The following is a 26,696-nucleotide window of genomic DNA, read 5'->3' on the forward strand; positions in this document are numbered from 1 at the left end:
TTAGCTGAGGATTATTTGTTGCTTAGATGTCAACTGTTTTCCCACAAATGTTTACTATTCGAGTGGGGTCATCAACTTACTGCTCGATATAATTTTCAGAGAATGTGTTCAGCTCAATTTCAGACGATGTTCTATCTGTAGCTTTGGATTTAAACATGTATTTTCCCCATCATATCTAGGGTAAACTGAAGTCACAACCAACGATAATTTTATGAGTCGGGTATGTGATTGAGATTATACTCAAGTTTTCTTTGAGCCTTTCAGCAATTCCATCATCTGAGTTGGGAAGTCAATAAAAAAATCCAATTATTATTTTATTCTGGTTGCCTAGAATGACAACCCATACTAACTTACAGAATCTATTTACTTCAATATCACTAAAAGATAAACTACCATTACTTCTAAAAGCAACAAACACGCCACTGCCAACTGTGTTTAGCCTAACCTCTCTGATCACCATTAGGTCCTTTCAGAAACTTACTTACCTCTGCCGGCCAGAATGGCCGAGTGGTTCTAGGCGCTACAGTCTGGAACAGCGCTACTGCTATGGTCGCAGGTTCGAATACTGCCTCGGGCATGGATGTGTGTGGTGTCCTTACGTTAGTTAGGTTCAAGTAGTTCTAAGGTCTAGGGGACTGATGACCTCAGACGTTAAGTCCCATAGTGGTCAGAGCCATTTGAACCATTTTTGAATTAAGTTATTTTTTTCCCATAGGTGACTAGCAGACATGGCAGGATTTCTTAATTGCTAAATATGAGTAGGAATTTGATGTATAACCTGAATTTCTTCCCCTCTTCTCTCTGTCCATCTCCTACTCCCTCTCTCTTTGTCCATCTCCCACTCCTCCCCCCCTCTCTGTGCATGACCTCCTCCCCACCTCCTCCTCCGCCCTCTATGTCTATTTCCACTTCTCTGTCCTCTTACCCCTCTCTCTGAGCTCCAGGCTCGTTTATTGTTATTGAGAACCAAACGTCTATTGGGAACTGGAGCCACTTAAAATTAATGTGTACGCTAGTTGAGACCATTGGTATACAGGGTGTGAAGACACCTGTCCCCCTGCTGGATCTGTGAAGACAGTAGCTTTAATGAGAGTGTTTGGCATAGTTTTAATTTGTGAGTGGGTAGAATTACAAAGTTAAAGATTCTGTAGTGTTTTCCGAATAATAAGCCGATAAGCCATAAATACCAGTTTCTTGTTTCTGTAAAAACGATGGCGAAGAAGAAAACAAAACAGTACAATACTGTGTACACAATTTGTCTTTGAAATTATACATAAAGAGAAAGAATATATATGGGAGAAAGAATTTGTCTAATGGGTTACACGCCCCACTATTGTAGTTCAAACTATTAGAAAGATACCGAAACAACACATTTTCACAGTACAGCACACGATTTTCTGTCACACAGTCGGTTTTAACAGAAAACCTACATGTTGGCATTTAGAAAAATATGTAACCTATACCTGACAAAATGTTTGTTAGAGTTTAGTATAGAAATTTGAAATAAATCGCTCAAACACTTTTCGTGGGTTTTCGTAACAAAGTATGTTCATTAGAGCATTCTGCATAAATTCCAAGCAATTCACTCAAGAACTTTTCCAGGTATTTGGTGATTAACCTTCCCCCCGTATATATATATCACACATATATATATATGCATCATATATATTAAAACTGATTGTTTATTAGAGTATCATGTAAATATTTGATGTAATATAGTGAAGATTTTCGGCAACAACATTTCCCCTTTATAGATTAAAAATATATTTGTATGTTATATACATTAAAAGTATATAGCCTATGCCCATTCAATAGTTCATGGAAATATTGTGTAAAAATTTGAACTATATCAGTTGAGAACATCTTGATACAGTTGGCAACCTCCTTTTTAACGTAAATGTTACAGAAACATTTATATGTTATAATTGTGAATGAAGTACATAGCATATATCCAACTAAATACCGATGAGAGTATCAGGTACAAATCTGAAGTATATCAGTCAAGAGCTTTTAAAGACTTTTAATAAAAACTTTTCCTCTTTATATGTTATGTATGTCCTGTATCTGTCTGACCATTCATTAGAGTATCATGTGATAAACAATAACTTGTCCTTGTATAGTAATACAGATTAAAACTTGCGCCAACCCCCTCTTAAAATTTCTTTGATGTGTGGTCCTTAAGATGTATTGTGTTTCAAACTTATAAAAAATTAATAGCAAATTTTTATGCAATACAAGAATAATTTAGATAAAAATAATTAATCACAAGATTTGTTCAGTGCTAAATAGTTGTACTGTGTCTGCTTCTGCCACATCTGCAGGTGTCTGCCCACTGTTATCCCTTATGTCCCTCCTTGCACCAGCCAGCATAAGTGCCTTTGCTGCATATGCACACCCCCATCTGGCAGCCACATGGAGTGGAGTCTCCCCTGCATCGTCCTGGACATCTACACACGCTGATGCCGCCAGTAGCATCCATACAATGTGCTGCTCGCCACCTCTACATGCAGCCCAGTGCAGAGGCGTCATCCCATCCGAGTCTCTGACGTTGACATCTGCCCCAGCATCAATCAGGCACTTGACAGTTTCTTCGTGGCCATTCATCACTGCTTCATGCAGGGCAGTGTCGCCACTGGCGTCTGTCGCGTTGACTGGCGACCCCGCATCCAGGAGTGCCCGCACTTCGCTGGTCTGACCCTGTGATGCAGCAATGATCAGCCTCCCAGCCAGTATCTGTTTCTGCTCCTCAGTCACGATCCTGTAAATCACATTATAATTTACATTAGTTTTAGTATAGCAACAGTGACATGAACATGACTTCCACAACGTATCTAACACACACACACACACACACACACACACACACACACACACACACACACACACACAGACACACTCACACATACACAGAGAGAGGGGGGAGGGGGTTGGAGATCCAAATGTTACCATGTGAAAACCTTGTTTGAAATCAGTCATACAGGAAGTAAAGTAATTTAAAGCCCGTTGGATATGTTGGTTAAAATTTTAGTGTTTAGCTTATTGTCACCATAGAAAAAAAGTCATTCTTGTAGATGAAGAATTATGTGAGTGCATGGTAGCTATTCCCCTCCATATCCGCATCTAGTGACACCTGTGAGCTGAGGATGACACGGCAGCTAGTCGGTACTGTTGAGCTTTTATGGCCTGTTCGGGAGGAATTTAGTTTAGTTTTAGTTTTATAATAGATACTGGCGCTTATCTAAAGGAGTCTTTAAAATGGTATGTCTAGAGAATGTGCACGAGATGGCTTTGAGAAGTCTTGAGTCACTGGCTTGATGGACGTGGGAGTAGCATACTGGCAGATCACACAGTGATCACAGTCTGAAGTGCAATAGATGAATGATGACGATGGGGTTGCAGGACAACAGTGTGGCAAGAAGGGTAGGCACATGGCCATCCATAAGAACTGCACTACAAACAGATTTTATAATGGAACGACTAGCTTTTTTGTGTAGACAGCTGAAACCTGAGCAGAGTTGAAACTTCCTGGCAGATTATAACTGTCTACTGGACTGAGACTTGAGTTCGGTATCTTTCTGTATCGGGGGAAGTATAGCTGTGAGGATGGCTCGGGAGTCATGCTTGTGTATCTCAGTCAGCAGAGCACTTACCTATGAAAGGCAAAGAACCTTAGTTCCAGTCTCAGTTTTAATCTGCCAGGAAGTTTCATATCAACACGCACTCCAGTGCAAAGTGAAAATTTCATTCTCGAAACATCCTCAAGGGCGTGGTTAAGCCAATTCTCCGCCATATTCTTCCTTCTAGGAGTGTTAGTCCTGTAAGTTTTCCAGGAAAACTGCTAAAAAGTTTGGAAGATACAGCACGAGGTGCTGGCAAAGGAAAAGTTGTGGGACAGGTCACGATTTGTGCTTGGATAGTTCAGTCAATAGAGCACTTGCCCACAGCAGGCAAAAGTCCGGAGTATGAGTCTCGGTTCAGCAAACAGTTTTAATCTGCCAGCAAGTCTCATATCTGTGACACTCTGCTGCTGAGTGAAAATTTAATTCTGAGCTGATTTGATGGGCAGTGTGCCAGCATCAGATTTCTGGAAGCTGGGTTCAGATCTCATGTTGACGTGGGTCATCTCCTGTTGACTCCATACCAGAGACAACAAAGACTTGTATGGTGTACATCCATAGTCAACTGGAACACTGAATGGAATTCTCTGCTCTTCAACGGCGAGTCCTGCTTCTGTTTGTAGCACTCAGATTGTCACAGGTCGCAGGAAGCATCAGTTCTGAAGACACATACTCCAATTCCCCTGCTTTGGGGAGGTACTGGATATGACAATTGGACTGGCTTCCTAATTGTTGAAGAAACGCTGAATAGCTGCCAATATGTGAGACATATGGTAAATCCTCTTGTCATTCCCATGACTATGGTACCAAATGCAATATTCCAGCAGTATAATGCAAGATGCCCCAGTACAGTTCACATTACAAATGCCTTAAGAAATCTATGGATCCTTGGCAACCAGTACAGTCTGCTTATTTCTCTCTGGGCTGCAATGTAAAGGTGTATACATCCAAACCACCACCACCCCCACTCCCCCCAAAGAAATCCCCAAATACAGCAACCATCATCATCTGAAACAGCATGTGATTCTGATGTGGCAAGAAAATGTTAAAGGTGAAATTCAGAGGCTGTCACAGCTTTTAGTGATGTTTATTACAGACATTAATTCAAAATAGAAGAAAATTTAACAATTCAATTTCATACATAACAGATAGCTGAACACTTTCTGTATATATTTGTGTGCTTTCTTTGTTGACTGCAGTGAGAACTTTAATGGAGACTACATAAATGTGGGGAAGAAAGGAATTAATTTTGCCTTATGTTCCTTGTATGAAGAGCATATTACTCACAGAAAAGCTATACTACATATCTTACATTCCTTAGATGACATACTTAGAGTGAGAGAGTGCAGTGTAATTGAAGGTCCGCATCTGTGGTTTGGTTTTGGGGTTGGGGAGAGGGTGTTCACAGCTTGTTATTGGCTGTCGCACTCCCTCCACCCGAACACAATCTGCCATTCTCACTTTTAACATTTTAACAGATGTCTATGGTTTCAGTGATAATTTGTTTAGATCAGCACATAGTACATCACTATGTAAGTTCTAAGGTACAGCAATTTTGAAAATTATATAGTAGATAAGGATTAGCCTGGTAAACTGAAATATTATATTTCTTTTAAGAACTACAACAGCTACAAGTTTTTGACAAAGTCATAGTTTACAAGCACTTAACCAATATCAGTATTTCACTTAACACTACGATTGTGAACGCAGTTCTGCAGACTGTGGCTATGGAAATGTGTAAATGGTGGAAAGTGCTGTTTATTTCAGCAGTTTCTGCCTACAGAATAAAATGTTCTCGGGTTTCGAGTTGTTTCAAGGGACTGAAATGGCATGAACTTTCGACCAAGTGCTTCTCAGTCACTGTAAAATGGAATGACTGCTGGTGGGCTCCTCGTGCACCATCACACAGCGCAGCTGCCAGCTGTGACGTCACTCATGGTTACATTATCGCCATACATGAACATACTTTGATTTCATGTCCGGTACACACACTTTAACGTTGCAATTGCTGGATATCGAGCTGTAGGCCATTGTCAGTGATTTTTATTTCGATGGATTCTTGATTATACTGCTGTCCCCCGAAGCTTTTGAGACACAACAGGTTCTGTAAGGGAGATATATGTGTTACTGGGTTAATGAAAACAGAGTCTTTAAGAGAAGTGATAAGGCTGCTTTTTTATATAAACTTTTGATTCGTCGGAGATTGGAATGTCCACAGCCATTAGATTAAGGTATCCCAGTGCTGTCGGAACCAGAGGACACTTCACTTTAGATGGCCAGGGAGGACGCTTCTTTACGTGCACGCCCATCAGCCAGTCTTTGACTGACAGTTGTTCTGAGACTCTGTCTGAGATCTAATCACAGACACTGGGGCTGAACTTGTAACTGTTCTCTGCATCCGAGTTCAGAATCACGGTAAGCATCTGAAACATGGGTGCACCACATGACGAGATACATGTAAAGTTATTTGTTTCAGGTTAAAGTTTTGCTTTCAGGAATTAATTCACACAGTGAGCTAGTTACAATCAACATGTGCTGAGGCAGCGGAACTGGTACACACTTGCACTTTCCTGAGTCTTTCATTTAATCTGGTTACTAATTCGGGAATCATTTACACTTTTTTTAATAAACGTAGTAATTTACTCCCATTGCCTTTCCCACTCAACCCACCTGCTCCAAGCTGTAATTGCATGTGTTAAATAATCAGTTTGAAATAATGTGCTGTTAAAAATTGCTGATATTATCCAATGTTTGGAGTCAAGTCACTGAGTTTTAGCAAAAATAAAAAAAAAAAAGAAAACAAGTACTTAATTTGACATCTAGGTTCAGTCCTTAACTGGAACATTCCTTCACTACGTCTATGCGAGCTACAGTACCTGTATTTCTTGACTGACTGGGCAACTACAAGGAGCAGTCTGGTCACCAGGTGCAGGTGTTGAGAGCATCACAGGGCTGTGCTTAGCTCTGAACTGTAGTCTCACAACTATCACACGCACACAGACAGATAAATAGACACTAGCACTTATGTGTTATAACAGCCTCCTTCCCGATGCCGACACGGGTGGTGGACACGACACTCTCACAGAACACACACACACACACACGCCCAGTGCTGTCCCAACCTGCTCCGCGATGCCTCCAGAGGAGGTGGAGCCGCCAGCGCGGCCGCCAGCTCCCGGCAGACCTCCACCGCTGCCTGCGCGTCGCCCAGCAGCAGCCGCGCCCAGCCGCCGGTGGCCAGCACCTCGGGGTGCCCCGCTATGAACTGCACGGCAGCGCCCCTCAGTGCCGCGCAGCGGTGCAGCACGGCCAGGCCCGCAGCGGCTGCGGCGTTCTCCACGCTCAGGTCGCGCGCCACCTGCTGCTCGCACCTCTCCCTGAGTGCCGGCAGGTCGTACTTGTCGGCGGCTGCCAGCAGCTCGGCCGCTACACTCGGCAGCTCCGGAGCCGTGTCAGTGTAGACGAACAGCAGCAGCTGCCGCAAGACGGCCTCCCGCACGTCAGCCACTTCGATACGGCGGCTGCGGGCCTCTCGCATGTCGTTCCGCAACATGGCTGCAAAGACGGGGCTCCTCGCTGCCAGGACCCGACTGTGAGCCGGCAGCTCTGAGTCGCCAACCACCAGAGTCACGTCGGCGCCCTCGTCTGGTTCCAGCAGAGCACCCTGGTTGCTTGTAAAGCTGCCTCCCTCTGACTTTGTCTCCACTTTCGTAACCTCACCTGAAACATACCTACCGCACGTCAGTCGAATGAATCACGCTGCACAGGAAATAGTTTGCCATTTCCAGAGAGACAAGCGTGTATACAGGGTGTTACAAAAAGGTACGGCCAAACTTTCAGGAAACATTCCTCACACACAAAGAAAGAAAACATGTTATGTGGACATGTATCCAGAAACGCTTACTTCCCACGCTAGAGCTCTTTTTATTACATCTCTTCAAATCACATTAATCGTGGAATGCAAACACACAGCAACAGAACGTACCAGCATGACTTCAAACACTTTGTTACAGGAAATGTTCAAAATGTCCTCCGTTAGGATACATGCATCCACCCTCCATCGCATGGAATCCCTGATGCGCTGATGCGGCCCTGGAGAATGGCGTATTGTATCACAGCCATCCACAATACGAGCACGAAGAGTCTCTACATTTGGTACCGGGGTCGCGTAGACAAGAGCTTTCAAATGCCCCCATAAATGAAAGTCAAGAGGGTTGAGGTCAGGAGAGCGTGGAAGCCACGGAATTGGTCCGCCTCTACCAATCCCTCGGTCACCGAATCTGTTGCTGAGAAGCGTACGAACACTTTGAGTGAAATGTACAGGAGCTCCATCGTGCATGAACCACATGTTGTGTCGTACTTGTAAAGGCACATGTTCTAGCAGCACAGGTAGAGTATCCCGTATGAAATCGTGATAACGTGCTCCATTGAGCGTAGGTGGAAGAACGTGGGGCCCAATCGAGACATCAGCAACAATGCCTGCCCAAACATTCACAGAAAATCTGTGTTGATGACGTGATTGCACAACTGCGTGCGGATTCTCGTCAGCCCACACATGTTGAGTGTGAAAATTTACAATTTGATCACGCTGGAATGAAGCCTCATCCGTAAAGACAACATTTACACTGAAATGAGGATTGACACATTGTCGGATGAACCATTCGCAGAAGTGTACCTGTGGAGGCCAATCAGCTGCTGATAGTGCCTGCACACGCTGTACATGGTACGGAAACAACTGGTTCTCCCGTAGCACTCTCCATACAGTGACGTGGTCAACGTTATCTTGTACAGCAGCAGCTTGTCTCACGCTGACATTAGGGTTATCGTCAACTGCACGAAGAATTGCCTCGTCCATTGCAGGTGTCCTCGTCGTTCTAGGTCTTCCCCAGTCGCGAGTCATAGGCTGATAATGTTCTGTGCTCCCTAAGACGCCGATCAATTGCTTCGAACGTCTTCCTGTCGGGACACCTTCGTTCTGGAAATCTGTCTCGATACAAACGTACCGCGCCACGGCTATTGCCCCGTGCTAATCCATACATCAAATGGGCATCTGCCAACTCCGCATTTGTAAACATTGCACTGACTGCAAAACCACATTCGTGATGAACACTAACCTGTTGATGCTACGTACTGATGCGCTTGATGCTAGTTCTGTAGAGCAATGAGTCGCACGTCAACGCAAGCACCGAATTCAACATTACCTTCCTTCAATTGGGCCAACTGGCGGTGAATCGAGGAAGTACAGTAAATACTGACGATACTAAAATGAGCTCTAACATGGAAATTAAGCGTTTCCGGACACATGTCCACATAACATCTTTTCTTTATTTGTGTGTGAGGAATGTTTCCTGAAAGTTTGGCCGTACCTTTTTGTAGCACCCTGCATTTAGCACTGGCTAACTGAAAGACCTCTATAAACCTATTCCAGGCATGCCTTGTACTTGAAGGCTCTGAGTTGGAGCCAACGCAAAAGATAAGTTTTCATCTTTTTTTCAATAACATATATTAAAATTTGAAGCATGACAGACGAATCCGATAATTTTCCCAGAGGAATTTAAATAATGGCAAACAAACTTTTTAGATGTGTTGATACTGTGTGACGTTTCTCGAGCAGAATGAAGCTAGCCTTAAATTTGTCTTGAAATGCCAGTTGCTTTTCAATCGCCCTAACGGAATTTATATTTAAGAAAATATTTTAATTCCACGTTGGTTTAATTAAATATTGGTGGTAGTGATTTGTGTTGAGGGGCACTCGACATCATGGTCAACAGCGCTCTGACGGAAAGTCAGCATGCTAATCTCATGGGTGCGGATGAAGGCTGTCGCCACATTTTTGGGGATGAGGCCTGACAGTTCACAAAATTTCACATCCCTTGTAATACTGGAGTCGGTATCTCCAAGGATGGTGGGCACATCTCCATCGAGACTAAGAGCTGCCCTAATGTCAGTACATAGGACACACGTAACCACAACATACTAAACTGAAAGCGGCACACCACAAACTTCAGGGAGCAGTGGATCCTCCCACCAGAGGAGGGAGCCGTGTGTTAAGCGGCTATGCCTGATGCACAGTCTCGTAAGCAGAGCCTCCTTCCAGTGACGAGGCTGACATAAAGTCCGCCAAGCCTTTGTGGTCAATTCGAGCAACCACAGTTTGTTGTCTGTCTCCTGCAACCATTCAGTCTCCCAATGACGCATTATGCGTCTGTCAGGAAATGAGACGATGGCTTTGGATGGGGCATTGTTGGACAGCACTATCTCAGCATGCTCCCTTGTCGGCCACGTCATTGCCCTGTATCGCAAAGTGGCCAGGTACCCTGCAAAAACTCACCTCCTTGCCACGGTGTTGCAGCCGCTGTAAGGAGCCATGGATGAGCTGAATCAGCAGGTCTACTGACTACATTTGGTGAAGTGCTTCCATTGCACTAGGAGAGTCTGAACAGACAAGAAATTTTGAACGGTGATGTCTGTGAACCATCTCCAGTGCCAACAAAATGCTACACAATTCTGCATCACAATGTGTAAATTGTTCCGGAAGACACAGTCTAAAAACCCTATCGGGGTAAACAGCAGCACAACTAGGAGCATTCTCTTGCATCTGCATAAACTAAGGTAAAACTGTCGTATGTACTTAAAATGGACAAAAACAAAGTTGTAAAAACAAAATCTGCAGTACAAGTTTCCTTGTACTGTGTCGAGCTTAAAATCACTTTGGGCCTCTGAATACGCCAAAGCGGCAGTGTGTTCGATCGCTGGCTGTGTACTTGGATGCTGAGAGATTCAGATCCTTGAGGCAATCTGTAGCACATATCTGAAATGGCTTAGTCGCATGGGGCCAGTTCCTGAACAGCCATTCAAAGTTGGCTGGACTGCTGAACTAAATGTCAATGACTGAGGTGATGCTGAGATTTTCAGCGCCTGTCGAGCTAAAAGCATACGTTGCCCAATCAAGAGTAGTAGTTTACCAACCTCTGCACACAGACTCGGTACTGGTCTGGTCTGAAATGCTCCAGACAATATCCGATTGCCCTCATGCTGGACATCTAACGTCGAGGTAGGAAGAACAATCTGATCCGTAGACCACGCTGCCATAATCTAAACGTGATCGAACAGATCCCCTATAAAACTGCAGGAGGCAGGACCTGTCAGCTCACCTAGTTTTTCCACTAAGGCATTTCAAAATATTGAATGACTGGAAGCCCTTTGTTCGTAGGTCTTTCAGGCGTGGGAGCCAAGTTAATTTCGAGTCAAATAATAAACCCTGAAAGTGCACAGTGTCTTGATATCGTAAAATATTATCCCTTATTGTGAGCACTGGTTGGTTAAAACGTCGACGTCACGGTTAAAATTGACAGATGTATTCTTCTCGGGTGAGAACTGGAAACCAGTTGTCCTGGCTCAGGTTTCCAGCCTCCTAATGGTCGGCTGTAACTACCCCATCGTCGTTATAAGATCAGAGGAAGAGTAGAAGATTGCAAAGTCATCCAAAAAGTGCATTTGACAGCCCTCCTGACTGCAGAGGAAGTGAGGAAATGCCACTGATAGTGATGGCAAACAATGTGACACTGAAGACACTGCCCCTGGGGGCATCATCTCCTGAACATAGCAACTCAGACGAGGCATCGCCAACACGACATCGAAAACGCCAGTCCTCGAGAAAGGATTGGATCAGAAGTGGCACGCATCCACGTAGTCTCCATTCATGAAGTCGGCGAAGGATGTTGTACCTCCAAGTAGTGTCGTGCTTTTTTAAGTTCAAGAAACACACAAACCGAATGGTTTCGGCGTAAGGAGGACACCCGTATCGCCATCTCCAATAGAATAAGGGTGGAATGGTAGCACCTAAAACAGCACTGGGAATGGCTCAGATGACCTTGGGATTTGAGCAGCCAGACGAGGCAGAGGTTGACAAATGCGTTCAAAAGTCTTACCCGTATAACTGGTAAGGGCTACACTCTGGCAACTGTTAGGGACGCTATGGTCCCTGCCTGATTTCCAGAATGGAATTAATATTGCCTCCTTCCAAGTTATAGATCAGACTGAAACAAGAGAGGAGCTCTCCTTTCACTGCAGGGCACACATGACGAACCATGGCATAATGTATCTCATCATGTCCTGGAGCAGTGTCTTCAGCTGCAGTCAAAGATCATTCCAGTTCCCACATGGAGGATGGAAGGTTGCAGACTTTCTCATTATGCGAGAAGAAAGTGAGCTTCCTCATCTGTGCATCCCTACAGAACACGTGAAAAGCAGGAGCTTGCTGGATGACATAGTAACAGTAAAGAAGTGTTCAGCTAAAATCTGAGCCATGTGTTCTGTCCCGTTCACCATGACCCCATTACTTGACAAGGTCATAAGGGAACGTGTACTACCATTGCCTGAAATCCGTCTCATTGATTCCCAGACTTGTGCCGTGGAAGCTCAGGAGTGATATGGACCACCATCTGCTGTGCACAATCCTTTTGTTCAAAAATAGCCTGTCAAGTGTACTGCAACCAATTTGCCCTTTGTATCATCCATCTACTTAGCCTCTTGCCAGCCACCATCCTAGTCGGCAGATGAATCCACTATGGGAAGTGGTCACTAGAATGTAATTCCGGAGCCACTTCCCACTGAACTGAGTCTGCAGTAGCTGGGAAACAAAAACAAAGGTCAATGGCTGAAAAAGACCCTGTAGCTGTGGAGAAGTGTGTCATCTGACCCGCGTTCAGAAGGCAGATATTCTCAGAATGGATGAGTAGCTCGATCGTCCGACCCTCGGAGCAAGTGGTAGCAAACAACACATTGTGTGCACTGAAGTCCCCCACAAGGAGGAATGGGCGCGGTAGTGCCCGGAAGAGTTCTGCCAGTGCGTCTGCATCCAAAGCATCGTTAGGGGGAAGGTACAAATAACACACCGTAACATTAAAGGGTGCGAGAACTTTCCCAGCAATTGCTTGCGCGGTGGTGGTAAGAGTGACAGAAAAGGAGTGACATCTGTCATCAATGAAAACAGGCACTCCAACTTTAGCCCTGTCTCCAGTAGTATCGTCCTCCCTGTATGTGTGGTAGCCCTGTAATGCAGGTGTGTCGATGACTTTAAGATATGTCCCTTGTAAGCAGATGCAGAACAGCTTCTGCTGGACGAGGAGCTGCAGTTCTTCCAAATGTGAGCGATATCCATTCATATCCCACCGCAACGCTTATATCCTTGTGGAAACCATTGTTTAGCGTTGGTTCCTCTTTTCTTTCTCCCTCGTATGGGGTGATTTACCTTCCTATGAGTGGAAGACCAAATCATCAAGAGCATAGTCCCCATTCAGAAAACGAGAGAGCTCGCCAATCCCAAGCTTTAACTACCACTTTCTTGAACTTAGAACTACTTTTACTGATGGGAGGAAGTGGTTGCCTGGGTTGCGAGGATGGCTTAATTGGATTCTGATGTTAAGTAGTGGTATGCGGCTTAGATGGTAAGCCTGTTTCTGACGGCCTCTCAACGACTTCAGTTTCAAGTGGAGTGTTTCCCCTACAGATACATGAGCTCGTACTTGAATCTGTGGCCTGAGTTTGTGTGGAGGCATCACACTTAGCGACTGGCGTCTTAAGGGCTGATGCAAAAGGAGTTGCCAAAACGGGAAGTTGCATAGCTTTGAAAGTTTTTTTAGCTTCACTATAGGGTATGTGTCTCTTGGCTTTTAATCCTGAATTTTCTTTTCCTCGTAAATGACACATTTTCTGCTCCACACTGGGTGATCACCTGAACAGTTTACACATTTCGGAGGAAGTGTACAAGGATTGCCTGATTCGTGAGCTGGGACTCCACAATTGTCACACTTAGCCTTCCCATTACATCCCATGGTCATGTGGCTGAATCTTTGACATTTGTAGCATTGCACTGGGTTAGAAACAAATGGGCGAATCTTAAGATGGATATAGCGTGCAAGGATATGTTCAGGTAATTCTGGAGTACTAAACGTTAGAATAAATGTTGCCGATTTTTCCAATTTGCCATTGACTCTCTTCATATAGTTCTGCACTTCCGTGATGCCCATATTTTTCCATTCTTCAGGTAACTCTGCGGGGTCCACCTCCATCATATTGAAGCAGGTAACCACGCCCTTACTAAATTTAAGGGTGTTATACAACTCAGCCTCGGCTGCTTAGTCACCTAAGGTCTTACATGCCAGAAGCTTAAGAGATTTGGTTTGAATTAGCAGTTTCAACTAGAAGTGTTCCATTACGAAGTTTTTTGACACTTTTTAGAGATCCAGCAATACCTTCCAATGCCTTGTGAATATAGAAATGGGATACTTTCTCAAAGGTTCCGCTATTCGGTTGATTACAATGAAATGGCACACTGATGCTGTCTTACTATGATTCTGAGGCTTCTTTTTGGGAGGATTTGCCAGCCGAGCTCTCTGTGGGGAGTGGGTGTAGGTACGGCCTGATGGTACACCCATCACGTCAGTAGTAATAGTCTGATGAGGCCGTTCCATAGGGATCCCACGAGACGCTAGGGAAACAACCGTCGACCCAGGCAGAGCGCTGCATGCCTGGGCAAGCCTTATACAACTGGGGGGGGGGGGGGGGGCGGGTGGAGGGGGGCCAGGTGCCCCAGAGGTTACCTGCTAGAGACTGTTCTACCTCAACAGCCATTCTCCTCATCAGTACGTGGCCCACCTTGAGGTTGAGGTTTTCTCTTATAGAGGTGTGTACCTTCCTCTCGTTCCAGGCAGTGAAGCCAAGGCCTCTGTTCTCCAGAACACACAACATTCCACTGCTGCGCCGCACAGCGGTCGCTGAAGCATGCCCAGAGCTTATGGTGACAGAGGGCTGGCGGTGCTTACCAGTCCCCAGCTCAGGAACCCTGGGGTGGCCAAGTCCGTACTCAGCAAATGAAATCTGAGCCTCCGAGGGGTGTTTAAATATTAACAGTGAGTACTTTCATCACAGCTGATATCGAGTGATGTTTTTCAAACACCAAAAAGCTAATCCCAAAACTTTGCTTCGAAATAAGGCCAGTGCCTCCATGTAAAAGGGGGGTGGGGGGGGTGGGCAGCAAATTTTACTAACCTCCACGATTTTCACATCATGCTGCTTACAAAAAAGGGAAAACAACAGAGTGAATCTTCACTCTCGAATCAGTGTGTCTCTGTATCACTATTATACTTTGACCTGTCATTTAATATGGATGTTTTGTTACTGTTAGACATAATCTTCCGTTTCGTGCACAGGCGATTCCGTACACTGTAATAACGGCGTGTTAAGTTTTTAAATGTATCGCTAGGGTGCCCTAGAATACTGTAACAGAATTACCCTCCATACATTTGAAGGCACAGTTCTCTGCAAGTGGGAATCTGCTTTTTTTGTCTGGATCTCGACATCTAGCACCTACCCACCTCAAGCCACCGTACGGTATGTGGCGAGGGAACATTCTGCACTGCCGCCAGCGCCATCCTTTTCTGTTCCAGTAGCGAATGGCTCGCAGGACAGACGATTCGTGGTGAGCTCGAAACTCTGTGTTCTTACGTTCACGGTCTTTTCGAGAGATATACGTAGGAGAAATCAATATATTCGTCGACTACTCTAGGAATCTACGCTCTCAGAATTCTAATGGTGAACCACACTGTGTTGCTGAAAGCCTTTCTTACCGTTTCTTCCACAGGAGTTGGTTTAGATTCTCTGTGATCCTATCGCAATTACCAAACGGACATTTAATGAAATTCGCTGCTCTGATTTGGATCTTCTCTATTTCCTCTTCCATACAACACAAGAACCTTGCTGACGTGAGGAGGCTTGCAGCATCAACTATAGAAATAGCCGTAGTGTAAGTCCAAACACAGCATAGGAGTATCTGGCAAGAGGTCAGACTAACCCGTGGTTCCCGAAACCGGGCAGCAGCCTTTTCAGTAGTTCCAGAGTCAACAATTGGACGACTGACAGATCTGGGCTCGTTACTTTAGCCAACATTGCCTTGATGTGCAGTTACTGCAAATGGCTGAAAGCACTGGCAAACTGTGGCCGCAGTTTTTTTCCTGAGGGCATGCAGCTCCACTGCATGGTTTAATAATGACATCCTCTAGAGAAAAATATTCTGGGGGTTAAATATTACCTTATTCGGATCCCATAGTGGCGTTTCTCTGGAGGATGTCGTCATCAGGAGAAAAATACTGGCATTGTTTGGTCGGAGCAAGGATTGTTATATCACCTAATCAGTTAGCTACGTTAGAGAATCTGAAACGGAAGATGGATAGATCAAAGTTTCATATAATAAGTATTACTGAAGTGTGGTGACAGGAAGAACAGCACTTTTGGTCAGGTCAGCACAATGTCAGCAACACTAGGGTTAATGCAGGAACAGGCCTAATAATGAATGAGAAAATAAGAATGTGAATAAGTTACCAGGAACACTGTAGTGACCGGATTGTCATAGCCAAGTTAGGTATGAAACCAACACCCAACAAAGGAGTAAAAATTTGTAGCCAACTGCGTGGACAGATTAAAAGATTACAAGAATTTATGATGAGATAAGGGAAATTTTTCAGGGAATTAAGGGAGATGGAAATTTACTCGTCATGGGTGGCTAGAATTTGGTACAGTAGCAGCAAAAGGATGAGAAGGAATCACAGAGGGAGATCATTGATTCGGGGAATGATATGAAAGAGGAAGCCACTTGCTAGAATTTTGCACACAACATAATTTAACAATCGCTAACACTTTGTTTAAGAGTCATGAGAGAAGGTTGTAATATGGACGAGAACTGAGGTCACTGGAATGTTTCATATTGATTAAAGGATAAGACAAAGATTTCTAAACCAGATCTTAAACTGGAAGATGCCTCCAGGAGATTCGGATGCTGCCTGTATATTGTTGGTTATGCGCTGAAGATTAAAAGCGAAGAAATTGCAGAAAGGTTTAAAATTATAGCAAAGGAAGCTACATAAATTGAAGAAACCATAGGATTCTGAGAGTCTCACAGGGAGCATTAGTCAATGTTGTACTCAAACAGTGAAAAGTAATATAGTGGAAAATCAATGGGTAGGTTTGAGGGATAAAACATCGAAGACAGCAGATCATCTAGGTAAAAAATCAAGGCCTGAAGGAGATCGTTGAATTACTGAACTATCTCCTGTTCGAAAAATAGCAAGCATTTCAAGGTACAACTTTAAGGATAGACTTCTTGTTTGGAAAACGTCTTACGATATCAACAATTCTGAAAACTTTGACGTATTATTTAAATCTATGCGGAAATAATTTCGAAATTCTTCCTCATAAATGAAATAAATCTACCACTCTCGCCATGCTCCTCCAAAGTATATAGTTACTCAACTGTCATACTGTAGATGAGAGGCCACAACCACCACAGTGGTGGAAAACATAGATTCTCATCCTGGAAGTTGGAGTACCTCAAGGAGTCTCCAATACTATACAGTGTATACATGCACACTTGCCTACCCCAACGTATTTGAATGAAGGCTTAGGGTTTTGCAAAGATGACACTTTATACCGCTACCATGAAAAGACATAAAATTAATGAGCAATTAGTAATCAGCAAAGTAGAGAAATGCCTCAGCCTGTTGAAACGTCCCCTTAGAAAAATTATACATGACTGTGCTTAAACTGACACACAATATTTTTAGCGCAACGCAATCTGACTTTCAAAAATCCCTACAAAAGAATGTCCCTGACTAACATTAACCTATACGTCTCACAAATCACTTACCTCGCAAAAATCTTCGTTACTCGAACTACTGCAATACAGCGAGCGCCACTACTGCCAGCTAAATAAAAGATTCAAACTACTGAAGGCACTAACTACTGATAGGCATAGTTAGCAAATGAAAGATTTTGATAGAGAACAAACAATGTATTTACCTTAATAGTGTTGAAAAATCATAATATACATAGCAGTTCATGACATCCAGTCTTACAAATTTCAAAACTCCGCCATTTCTCTCCCCACATCCACCACTGCTGGCGGCTCACCTCCAACTGCGCAACGCTACGCGCTGTTCACATCCAGCAGCCCAACACTACAATGGCAGACAACAATGCAAACTAGCCACAGACTGCACACAGCACAGCCAGTGATTTTCATACAGAGCGCTACGTAACGTTGCCAATAAGAAAACATAAACAGCCTACTTACACTGTGACTCACAAGACCCAACGCTCAGAAATGTCCACTTGTTATCTTTAGACGTAATAAACTGGACAAGAAATGAAAAGCAGACACGAGAAGACGCAACGTTTCAGTTAGGCGACAATAAGTAACACCAGAAACGAAAGCTAAACGTCTCGTACTGATTATGGATATTAAACTACCGTGAAGCGCCAAAGAAACTGGTATAGGCATGCGTATTCAAATACACAGATACGTAAACAGGCAGAATACGGCACTGCGGCCGGCAACGGCTATATAAGACAGTAGGTGTCTGTCATAGTTGTTAGATCGGTTACTGCTGCTACAATGGCAAGTTTTCAAGATTTAAGTGAGTTTGAAGGTGGTTATTGTAGTCGGCGCACCAGCAATGGGATACAGCATCTCTGAGATAGCGATGAAGGGTGGCGACCATTTCACGAGCATATTATGAATATCAGGAATCCGGTAAAACATCATATTCCCGACATCGCTGCCGGCCGGTGTGGCCGAGCGGTTCTAGGCGCTTCAGTCTGGAACCGCGCGACCGCTACGGTCGCAGGTTCGAATCCTGCCTCGGGCATGGATGTGTGTGATGTCCTTAGGTTACTTACGTTTAAGTAGTTCTAAGTTCTAGGGGACTGATGACCTCAGATGTTAAGTCCCATAGAGCTCAGAGCCATTTGAACCATTTTGAACCCGACATCGCTGCGGCTGGAAAAAGATCCTGGAAGAACGGGACCGACGACGACAAAAGTGCAACCCTTCCACAAATTGCTGCAAATTTCAGAGCTGCGCCATCAACAAGTGTCAGCGTGCAACGGAACATAGTAGATATGGGCTTTCTGAGCTGAATGCCTACTCGTGTACCATTGATGACTGCACGACACAAAGCTTTACACCTTGCCTGGTTCCGTCAACACTGACATTGCGCTGTTGATGACTGGAAACATGTCGCCTGTTCGGACGAGTCTCGTTTCAGATTGTATCGAGTGGATGGACTTGTACGGGTACGAAGACAACCTCATGAATCCATGGACCCTGCATGTCAGCAGGCCACTGTTCAAGTTGGTGGAGGTTCTGTAATTGTGTGGGGTGTGTGCAGTGGGAGTGATATAGGCAGGTGTACCAGTTTCTTTGGGTGTTCAGTGTATTATGGAAAACTCGCATTAACCTCACAGCAAAAGAACGATGATAACTCAGACTTTTAAATCTGACTAAAGCGCTCATTAATGATGCTTCAGTCGACACACTGGTACTCACAGAGAACACCTTCACTAGACAAACTGATTCATTTGCAGCGCCTGTCTGTACGTCTATCCCAAACCAAATAAAATGATTATTCAGCTGCCAGAAGAATCCAAAGAATAGCTACACTATATGGTATACTATATATATATATGATAATCGACGTCACACTCTAAAAAGCAAGCATAACATCTGTATAATACCGACACTTCGAATTCACTGGTAAAATCGGACTGAACAGGTTAAATGAAGACACACTGTCTCTGGAACCACATAAAAACAAAATCCTCACTTCCAGTGTTCTAAAATTTCTACTGAGTTACCTGCGACATAGAATAGTTCATTGCATACAGAAAACAGATAAACAGTGCAACGAAAGAGACCTAAGAAGTCTTCAGCAACACCAACCATGTCTTACAGGATAACCCAGAAGGGAAAACTGGAACAGTGACAGCTTCATCGCAGATGAGCGAATGCCGAGATTATACCATACCCCTCATAATAAAATGGCTCAAATGGCTTTGAGCACTATGCGACTTAACTTCTAAGATAATCAGTCCCCTAGAACTTAGAACTACTTAAACCTAACTGACCTAAGGACATCACACACATCCATGCCCGAGGCAGGATTCGAACCTGCGACCGTAGCAGTCGCCCGGTTCCAGACTGTAGGGCCTAGAACCGCACGGCCACTCCGGCCGGCCCCCTCATAATAAAAATGAGAAAATGAACAATAGACAACAAATTGAGAATTAACGAAACGTATTCGCAAACTGTGAATCCGCTTATACAACAGCTGTGCAGACGAGCGGACAGATGAAGTTTTGTGCTGGACCGGGGCCCGACCGCTCAGTGCGGGCAGGCCGCCCCCTGAGCCACTCCGGCTACCCACGCTCGCCTCCCTGACCGCCCCGGACCTCCTCGAGTCACACTGACCACGCCCCGTGCTCGCACACAGTCTCGTGGTTCCCGCACAGAGAGCTGCATAGTTATTTTCTTTGTTTTTCCCTGCTGCGGCACGGAATACAGGCTTTCATTGTCTTTATTGTTCGGTACGTGTATAGTCCAATGCAGTGTCCTTCAGACATGCAGCAAGCAAATGGAGCTCAAATACTACAACATAACCTGCGGCCGATAACGACATAAACTGAGAATGAAAGATTTTTAAAAAAAGTTTGCAATATATAAAGAGTTGAGGGGCAACCACAACATAGCACCTCACAAACAGTATAGACTGCTGTGAAAATGACTCATGAAAGGAGAGGAAATATGACATTTAAGAATAGCAGTCTTCTTTGAATACAAATATTGTGCGTTCGTGGGTTTCAAGTAAATCTCGGGCCAGTAAACGAATGATACTCTTGCAGCATAAAAAACAAAGGCCGAAATAATGGCGCTTTGCATGAACGTACCCCTGTCGACGCATTTTCAATCGCTCACGTAACAATGAACCTTGACAAGCCGCTGATGGCCATAACGACGTGGAAACCAAAGTTGTCATTGCGGATTCAGAAGCACCACTGTCTAATGCCGACCGGATATCAGCACTGAAGCTTAACGAAACACACTTTCAAACAACAGCACTAATTAAGAAACGATTCTTTTCATATTCTTCTTAAAAGTAATACCGTTCACTGTTTCGAAAGATGTGTTTTTGTATGACACATGTACTTACGTGTATATCGAAACGTACTGCTGGCTGGGTCCAGTAAACATGTTTGACTGAACAGAGCCGGCATGTGTGGCCGAGCGGTTCTAGGCGCTTCAGTCTGGAACCGCGAGACCGCTACGGTCGCAGGTTCGAATCCTGCCTCGGGCATGGATGTGTGTGATGTCCTTAGCTTAGTTAGGTTTAAGTAGTTCTAAGTTCTAGGGGACTGATGACCTAAGATGTTAAGTCCCATAGTGCTCAGAGCGATCTGCACCATTTTTTTGACTGAACAGAATTTAGTGTCGCTAAGAAACAAAAGGTTCAGACAATATAAAACTCATGCCGGTGATATGCTATTTTTTTTTATGAAAAAATACTGAAAAACAAGAAACAAAATGGACGTGCTTAGAAATGCAACATGTGATATTTACACTCTGTTTCTACGTCTCCAAAATGGTCGAAATGGCTCTGAGCACTATGGGACTTAACTTCTGAGGTCATCAGTCCGCTAGAACTTAGAACTACTTAAACCTAACTAACCTAACGACATCACACACATCCATGCCAGAGGCAGGATTTGAACCTGCGACCGTAGTGGTCGTGCGGTTCCAGACTGTGGCGACTAGAACCGCTCGGCCACCCCGGCCGGCTTTCTACGTCTCGAGCTAAGCGTTGTATTCAACTGTAGCATAGCTATAAACTCTTACCTGCGCAACTATGAAGCAATTTGTCATTAGCTTTACAATGGTAATTGTAGAAATTTAAATTATTCACTTACATCGCGTGTGAATTCCATTCAGCACGAGACCAGATGGAAAATGAAAAGTACTGCTTCCGATAAATTAAATTCGAAAAAAGGACTCGACGTCTTCGGTGTTGTACAGACTGATTTGTAGCGTAGCCCTACGTCTAGGTTAGGATGAAAGGCGTCGGTTTGGAAGTGAAATGGCGAAAGAAATGTTGTGGTAACATCTATGTGTAGCGTAGCCTGCTATCTACGTTCGCGCCATTTTTATCGCACTCATCGTCGTAAAAACAAACTGCAAGGCGAATTCATCAAATCTGTGCAATGAACAGCTGTCGGAAGAGTATTTTGCAACATTTTACTTATCATTATTGCACATAGACTGCGAAAAATTCGAGGAGTGCAGGGATTACCACCACGTGAGTTTCAAAAAAAAAAAAAAAATGCAATTTCAATCACAATATCTTCTCGTTCTTTGTGATTCTAAATCTAGCGTATCAGCATCTATCCTTTTTGCGTCACATCAGGAGGATCCAAATACAAGTACTAACTCATTACAAAAAAAGAGAGTGAAGTGACTATTCACACTGAAACGATCTAAGCTGGTATATTTACGTAGTGTGGCATGCAGGGTGAATGATGAGATACAGTTCCAGATGTGAAAATGGCCCATAAAACAGCTACATGCGACACACAATAGCGGCTTTCGACCTTACCTTCAGATGTAGAATAACCTGCTGCCAAGCTGCTCCAGCTATCCTCAGTGTTCCACGTTCACTCCAGCTCTCCTGCTGTTAACCCTTTATTAGCCGACGAACTTGTCTGTCTCGCTCCAAAAAGAACCTCCATCGTTTCAGCGCTGAAGTTACTGCGGCGCCCGGATTATACGTATTTACTTTGGTTCATTGTTTACATATCGCTGGACTTTCGTGGATGTATCATCTGTGGCTCCAGAACAGTTTGAATTGCACCGCGAGCTGTGCTATCATTATTCGTTTGTGTGCAGTGAAAAAAGCGGTCATTCCGTGCTTCACTGTGAGTGCCACCTTTGATAATCCGAGCTTCATATTTTTCCGCTTTCCATCGAGACACTATTTATGCTAATATTCGATTAGAAGCACAATATATTGAAAATTTTTAGAAACTTATCGTAAAAAAAAATGCTCTACTCTTGTAAGTAACGTCAGGCCTATAGCTTCATGACTCCTCGTGACGGCCTATCGCAAGAACCTTGAACGACGAGGGGACATTAAAGTTGCTTCAGGGGCATTTTCCATCTGATACGGGCGTACCAGTCGAGGAAAACAGTGATACCGAAACAGAACAGGTTCATGAAGAGGATTCAACAATTTACAGGCCTATCAAACGAAACTGGATGCTACCCCATACATCAACCATCAACAGAACACTTCCAATTATTGTCCAGCAGCTCAAGAACTTCAATTTGACGGTAGCAGTGATACTAACAAACATCTCAGAACAAAAGAAGAGAGAAGAGGTTTTCACTTTCAGATAACATTCGATCCCAGAAACGTGTATCTCTACATGTATACCTACGCCCATACAGTGCAAACCACGTTGAAGTGAATGGCAGAGAGTGCTTCCCACTGTATCAGCATTTAGGGCTGCTTCAAATTCCATTCAAGTAGGGGGGCGGGAGGTATGGTTGTTTGAAAGTCTCTGTGTGCTCTGCCACTAATCTAGTTTCATCCTCATATGCGATTGATAGGTAGGGGTTGTACCGTATATTGGGGTGAAGCGAAGGACAGGATACAACCCTTTGGCTTTGACCAATGATGTCATAGGCTAGTCATAGATATTGATGTCTTTACTTTAGAGCCATAGATAATGGGTTGTCTGCTGTGGATGAGTGCCTTCATTGTAAACTGAAGTAAATGAGTATATTTTTAAAAGACAGCACTAGACATTGCGTAAGATTTTTTTGGATGGATAAAGTTTCCTCCAATGATCGCAATATGAAGAAAGGTAGATTAGGGTCTCATGCCCTATCGATCTCAAGGCATTAGAGGCGGATCACTCGCCCAGAATATTGCAAGGATGGGCAAGGATATCAGCCATGCCCTTTCAAAGGAAGCATACCAGCATTTACCTGGAGCGATTCAGGAAGATCACAGGAAACCTAAATCTGGATGGTTGGAAGCGGATGTGAACCGTCATCCTCCAGCATGCACGTCCAGTGTGCTGACCACTGGAGCACCTCACTTGATTACAACGTGATTGAGGAACTTGTATACTAGCGAACAGTGCTTTTCTCTAAAATTTCTGGTTACACCGGATGATGAATCTGGTGTTTGAAAGAAGCATACACCTACAAATTTATGCGCACCTTTGACACTGATTCTTGCATGACCAATCTGTCATGCCGTTTGAATTTCTATCTCAGTGGATCACCTCCATTCCCATTAGCCAGCACTTCCGACATATGCTTTCTTTTTTAAAAAAATTTAGTGATGTCAACCTCGAGTTTTAAGCAGCTTTCTGTTCCCGGTAGTACGTGAACTTCACTGCTTTTTAGAATGACTGCAGATTCTGAACTTCGTTGAAATTCTGTGAGCAAGACTGCTATCCACAATATTCTCTGCCAGTCGATTGAGTGGTCCAAATGAAAGGCTTCGTTTGCCCCAGAGTTCTCACAATACTCAATTGGGTACATGCTGTTCTCTCAAAGTCTGCTGGAACAGCCTCATCAGCTTGCTGATTTAGGTCCCCAGGCACACACACTGAGTGCACATGTTGTTACTTCCCATAGCTTTCTGCCATTTCCCTAAGGGGTTACCTTTATTTGCCGTACGTTGAGCTACGGTCAGTTAAGAGACCCCTACCGTCTCAGTGCATGTTTTATGTCTCCTAATTTGGAGATTGTTTCTGGAAAACTTAAATGTTGACAGTCTGACGCATCAGCCAAGTACAATGCTATTTTCTTTTAATGGAGTAGAAAATAGCGACATACATTGTGAGAATGAAGCTTTTTAAAAGTACAAGGCTCTGCTATCAAGTGGCACTCAACCTTAACTGCTATTTAGCTATCTTTGTGGCTTATAAGACTCGAACAAGGTATTAATGGTTGTAAGAATACCATATGGTCAATTGCATTCATGTCAAATGAAGCAATAGGACTTTTGAGTGTTTGGATATTGTGTTAGTCAGATTCGCACTTTCTTTTCGGTGTCATGAAAAAGTCTGGAAAATATCTGTATAGTGTTAGCCACGTCGGATATTTAATTTGTTGTTAACTGTCAAAAGGTTACATGTGTTACAGTAGTATCGGCGATTCGATTATTTATTCTGTATAAAAATAGAGTGTACGTATTAAACATCACAATAAGAAGATAATACAATGTAACGAAATTTTAGAAGCGTTAAACACTGCTTTTGGTGAGCGTTCTGTAATTAAGACAATGGGTTAAGACTGGTGTAAGCATTTCGAAGAAGACCACGAAAATGTTTGAGGCGACGATTGCCCTGGACGTCCCAGTATGGGAGCGTCCTTCAGTATAATAATGCTCCACAATTTCGTTCTCACAATATATCTATTCCCAAGTGTTACATTAAGACATTTCTTTTAGGGTGTGATGTTTTCCCACATAGTCTGCAGTCTGCACTATCTTATATGATATTTCAGCAGCGTTGTGCAAGAGCACGCATTCTGTGTTGAGGAAAACTTTTGTCCTGTGCTCATAGCCCTGTTTTCGCTGTATGAATTCGTTTTTAAAATTAAAAAAAATTATGTTGGAAATTTTTATTCTCCTTGTTTGACGATAGTTACCTTTTAAAATACATTCAGTAATGAGTTAAAACAATAATTATTACAGTAGTTATCAGGTTAACTGAAAACAAGTGGTGTGAATCAGGATAGTGTTACGGTGCTGCGGGCATGCTTGGAATTTGTCCCGGTGCGTGAAGCTTCGGGTAAAGTCTGGCACCGGCGGGTCAGCGATACAGCCTCGGCGGCGTCAAAAGGACTGGAGCAGATGTGCCTGGAACCCTCCACCTCGCGTCGCCTTGGCGCTTAAGGTACGTTGTCCAAGGCGCGACGCACACTAGCGACTGCGACGGGTCGCTACGTGACGTCAGAAGTTGCCTGCTGGCGCATGCGCAGTTCGAGTTTGGGATGCGACGCGCGACTGTTGCGGCAGCTGCCGCAGCACTGCACCAGTGAGCAGTGTTGCGACGGAAGTCGGACGACACAAAGACGTACGGCTGCCACAAAGATGTCGAGCCACTCAAGGAAAACTGAAATGAGCCACTCACATGATGTGATGCTCTGTGAGCTGGTCTCGCAACATCCTTGCCTTTACGATTTGAAGAACCCTAAATATAGAGACACTATGTTCAGAGACAGAATTTGGGAAGAAATTGGTGCACAGTTGAAACTGGCAGGTGAGTGAAATGTATAATATTTTCCCATTAATGCAAATTTTTCAGGCCTGTTATGAAAATCAGTATAATCCATGCAGATGTAGAATTAGAATGATGAAAATGAACTTGAAGGTCGATTTTCGCATTACTCTTTTTTGTGTCGATAAAAATTGAAAACGGCAAGTACATTATAAAATGAACAATCTAAAGTACAACGAGAAAGTTACATTTTACAATACCTTCACTTTGAAAGTAAACGGTAGATTGGTGTCTTGATGATACCTTCTACGAGGCCTCGTAGTTGTGAAAAACCACCACCAGATTGTTGTACAGCTTTCTATAATCAATAGATGTTCGTTTTTGAGGAAGGCGTTTCTCAACACATTGCGCAAACAGTATGCTGCAATAAGTAATTTGTCACATTCACTTCAATTCATTGGTAGAAGATGGTGCTCAAAAAACTTGTGCCAAAAGTGCACTACTGTTTTACAAGGCCCTTCTGGTCTGACACAGTTCACAATTGAAATTCGTCTTTTGTAAATCCTGGAGTCATCTTTTGAGTGCAGCTTGGTAAGATTAAATGTTCATGTCATCCATAACGATGTATGCTGTCAGAATATAAGAATATGGAAGTTCATTTGGATGGGAATAAAGAGTCAGTTGGCTATGAAAGTTGCCTTAGCTTGTTCCAAAAGTTTCTGCATGGGAGAAACTGACAAGTATAATTTGGGGAAATTTTGTGAACAAGCACAGACATTATTTCTTCCACATTTCTGCCAGTGTATACTGTAGACGTTCAGATTGAAAATTCTAGAGATGTTTCAGGTGTAACCCTTTCTTGTTGTCAAGAACTTGAAACAATGCAGTGACGCTAGCGTGCGCTTATTGTTAATAAACTTATCTTTCATTGGAATTTTAGGTGAAATGTGCAAAAAC

The 26,696-nt window shown here is 43.7% G+C and overlaps 1 protein-coding gene across 1 annotated transcript in view; it reads right to left on the minus strand.

Annotated features, from left to right (window-relative positions):
• Positions 1 to 26,696, minus strand: part of LOC126108214 (E3 SUMO-protein ligase ZBED1-like) — a 163,353-nt gene that overhangs the window by 67,692 nt on the left and 68,965 nt on the right. The window contains exons 2-3 of the mRNA XM_049913448.1: positions 6,830 to 7,348; positions 2,267 to 2,758 (exon numbers count right to left, since the gene is read on the minus strand). Of these exons, the coding sequence (XP_049769405.1) occupies positions 2,267 to 2,758; positions 6,830 to 7,348 (1,011 nt within the window). The remainder of the gene's footprint in view (positions 1 to 2,266; positions 2,759 to 6,829; positions 7,349 to 26,696) is intronic.

This window comes from Schistocerca cancellata, chromosome 11, assembly GCF_023864275.1.
Source record: "Schistocerca cancellata isolate TAMUIC-IGC-003103 chromosome 11, iqSchCanc2.1, whole genome shotgun sequence".
NCBI lineage: Eukaryota > Metazoa > Arthropoda > Insecta > Orthoptera > Acrididae > Schistocerca > Schistocerca cancellata.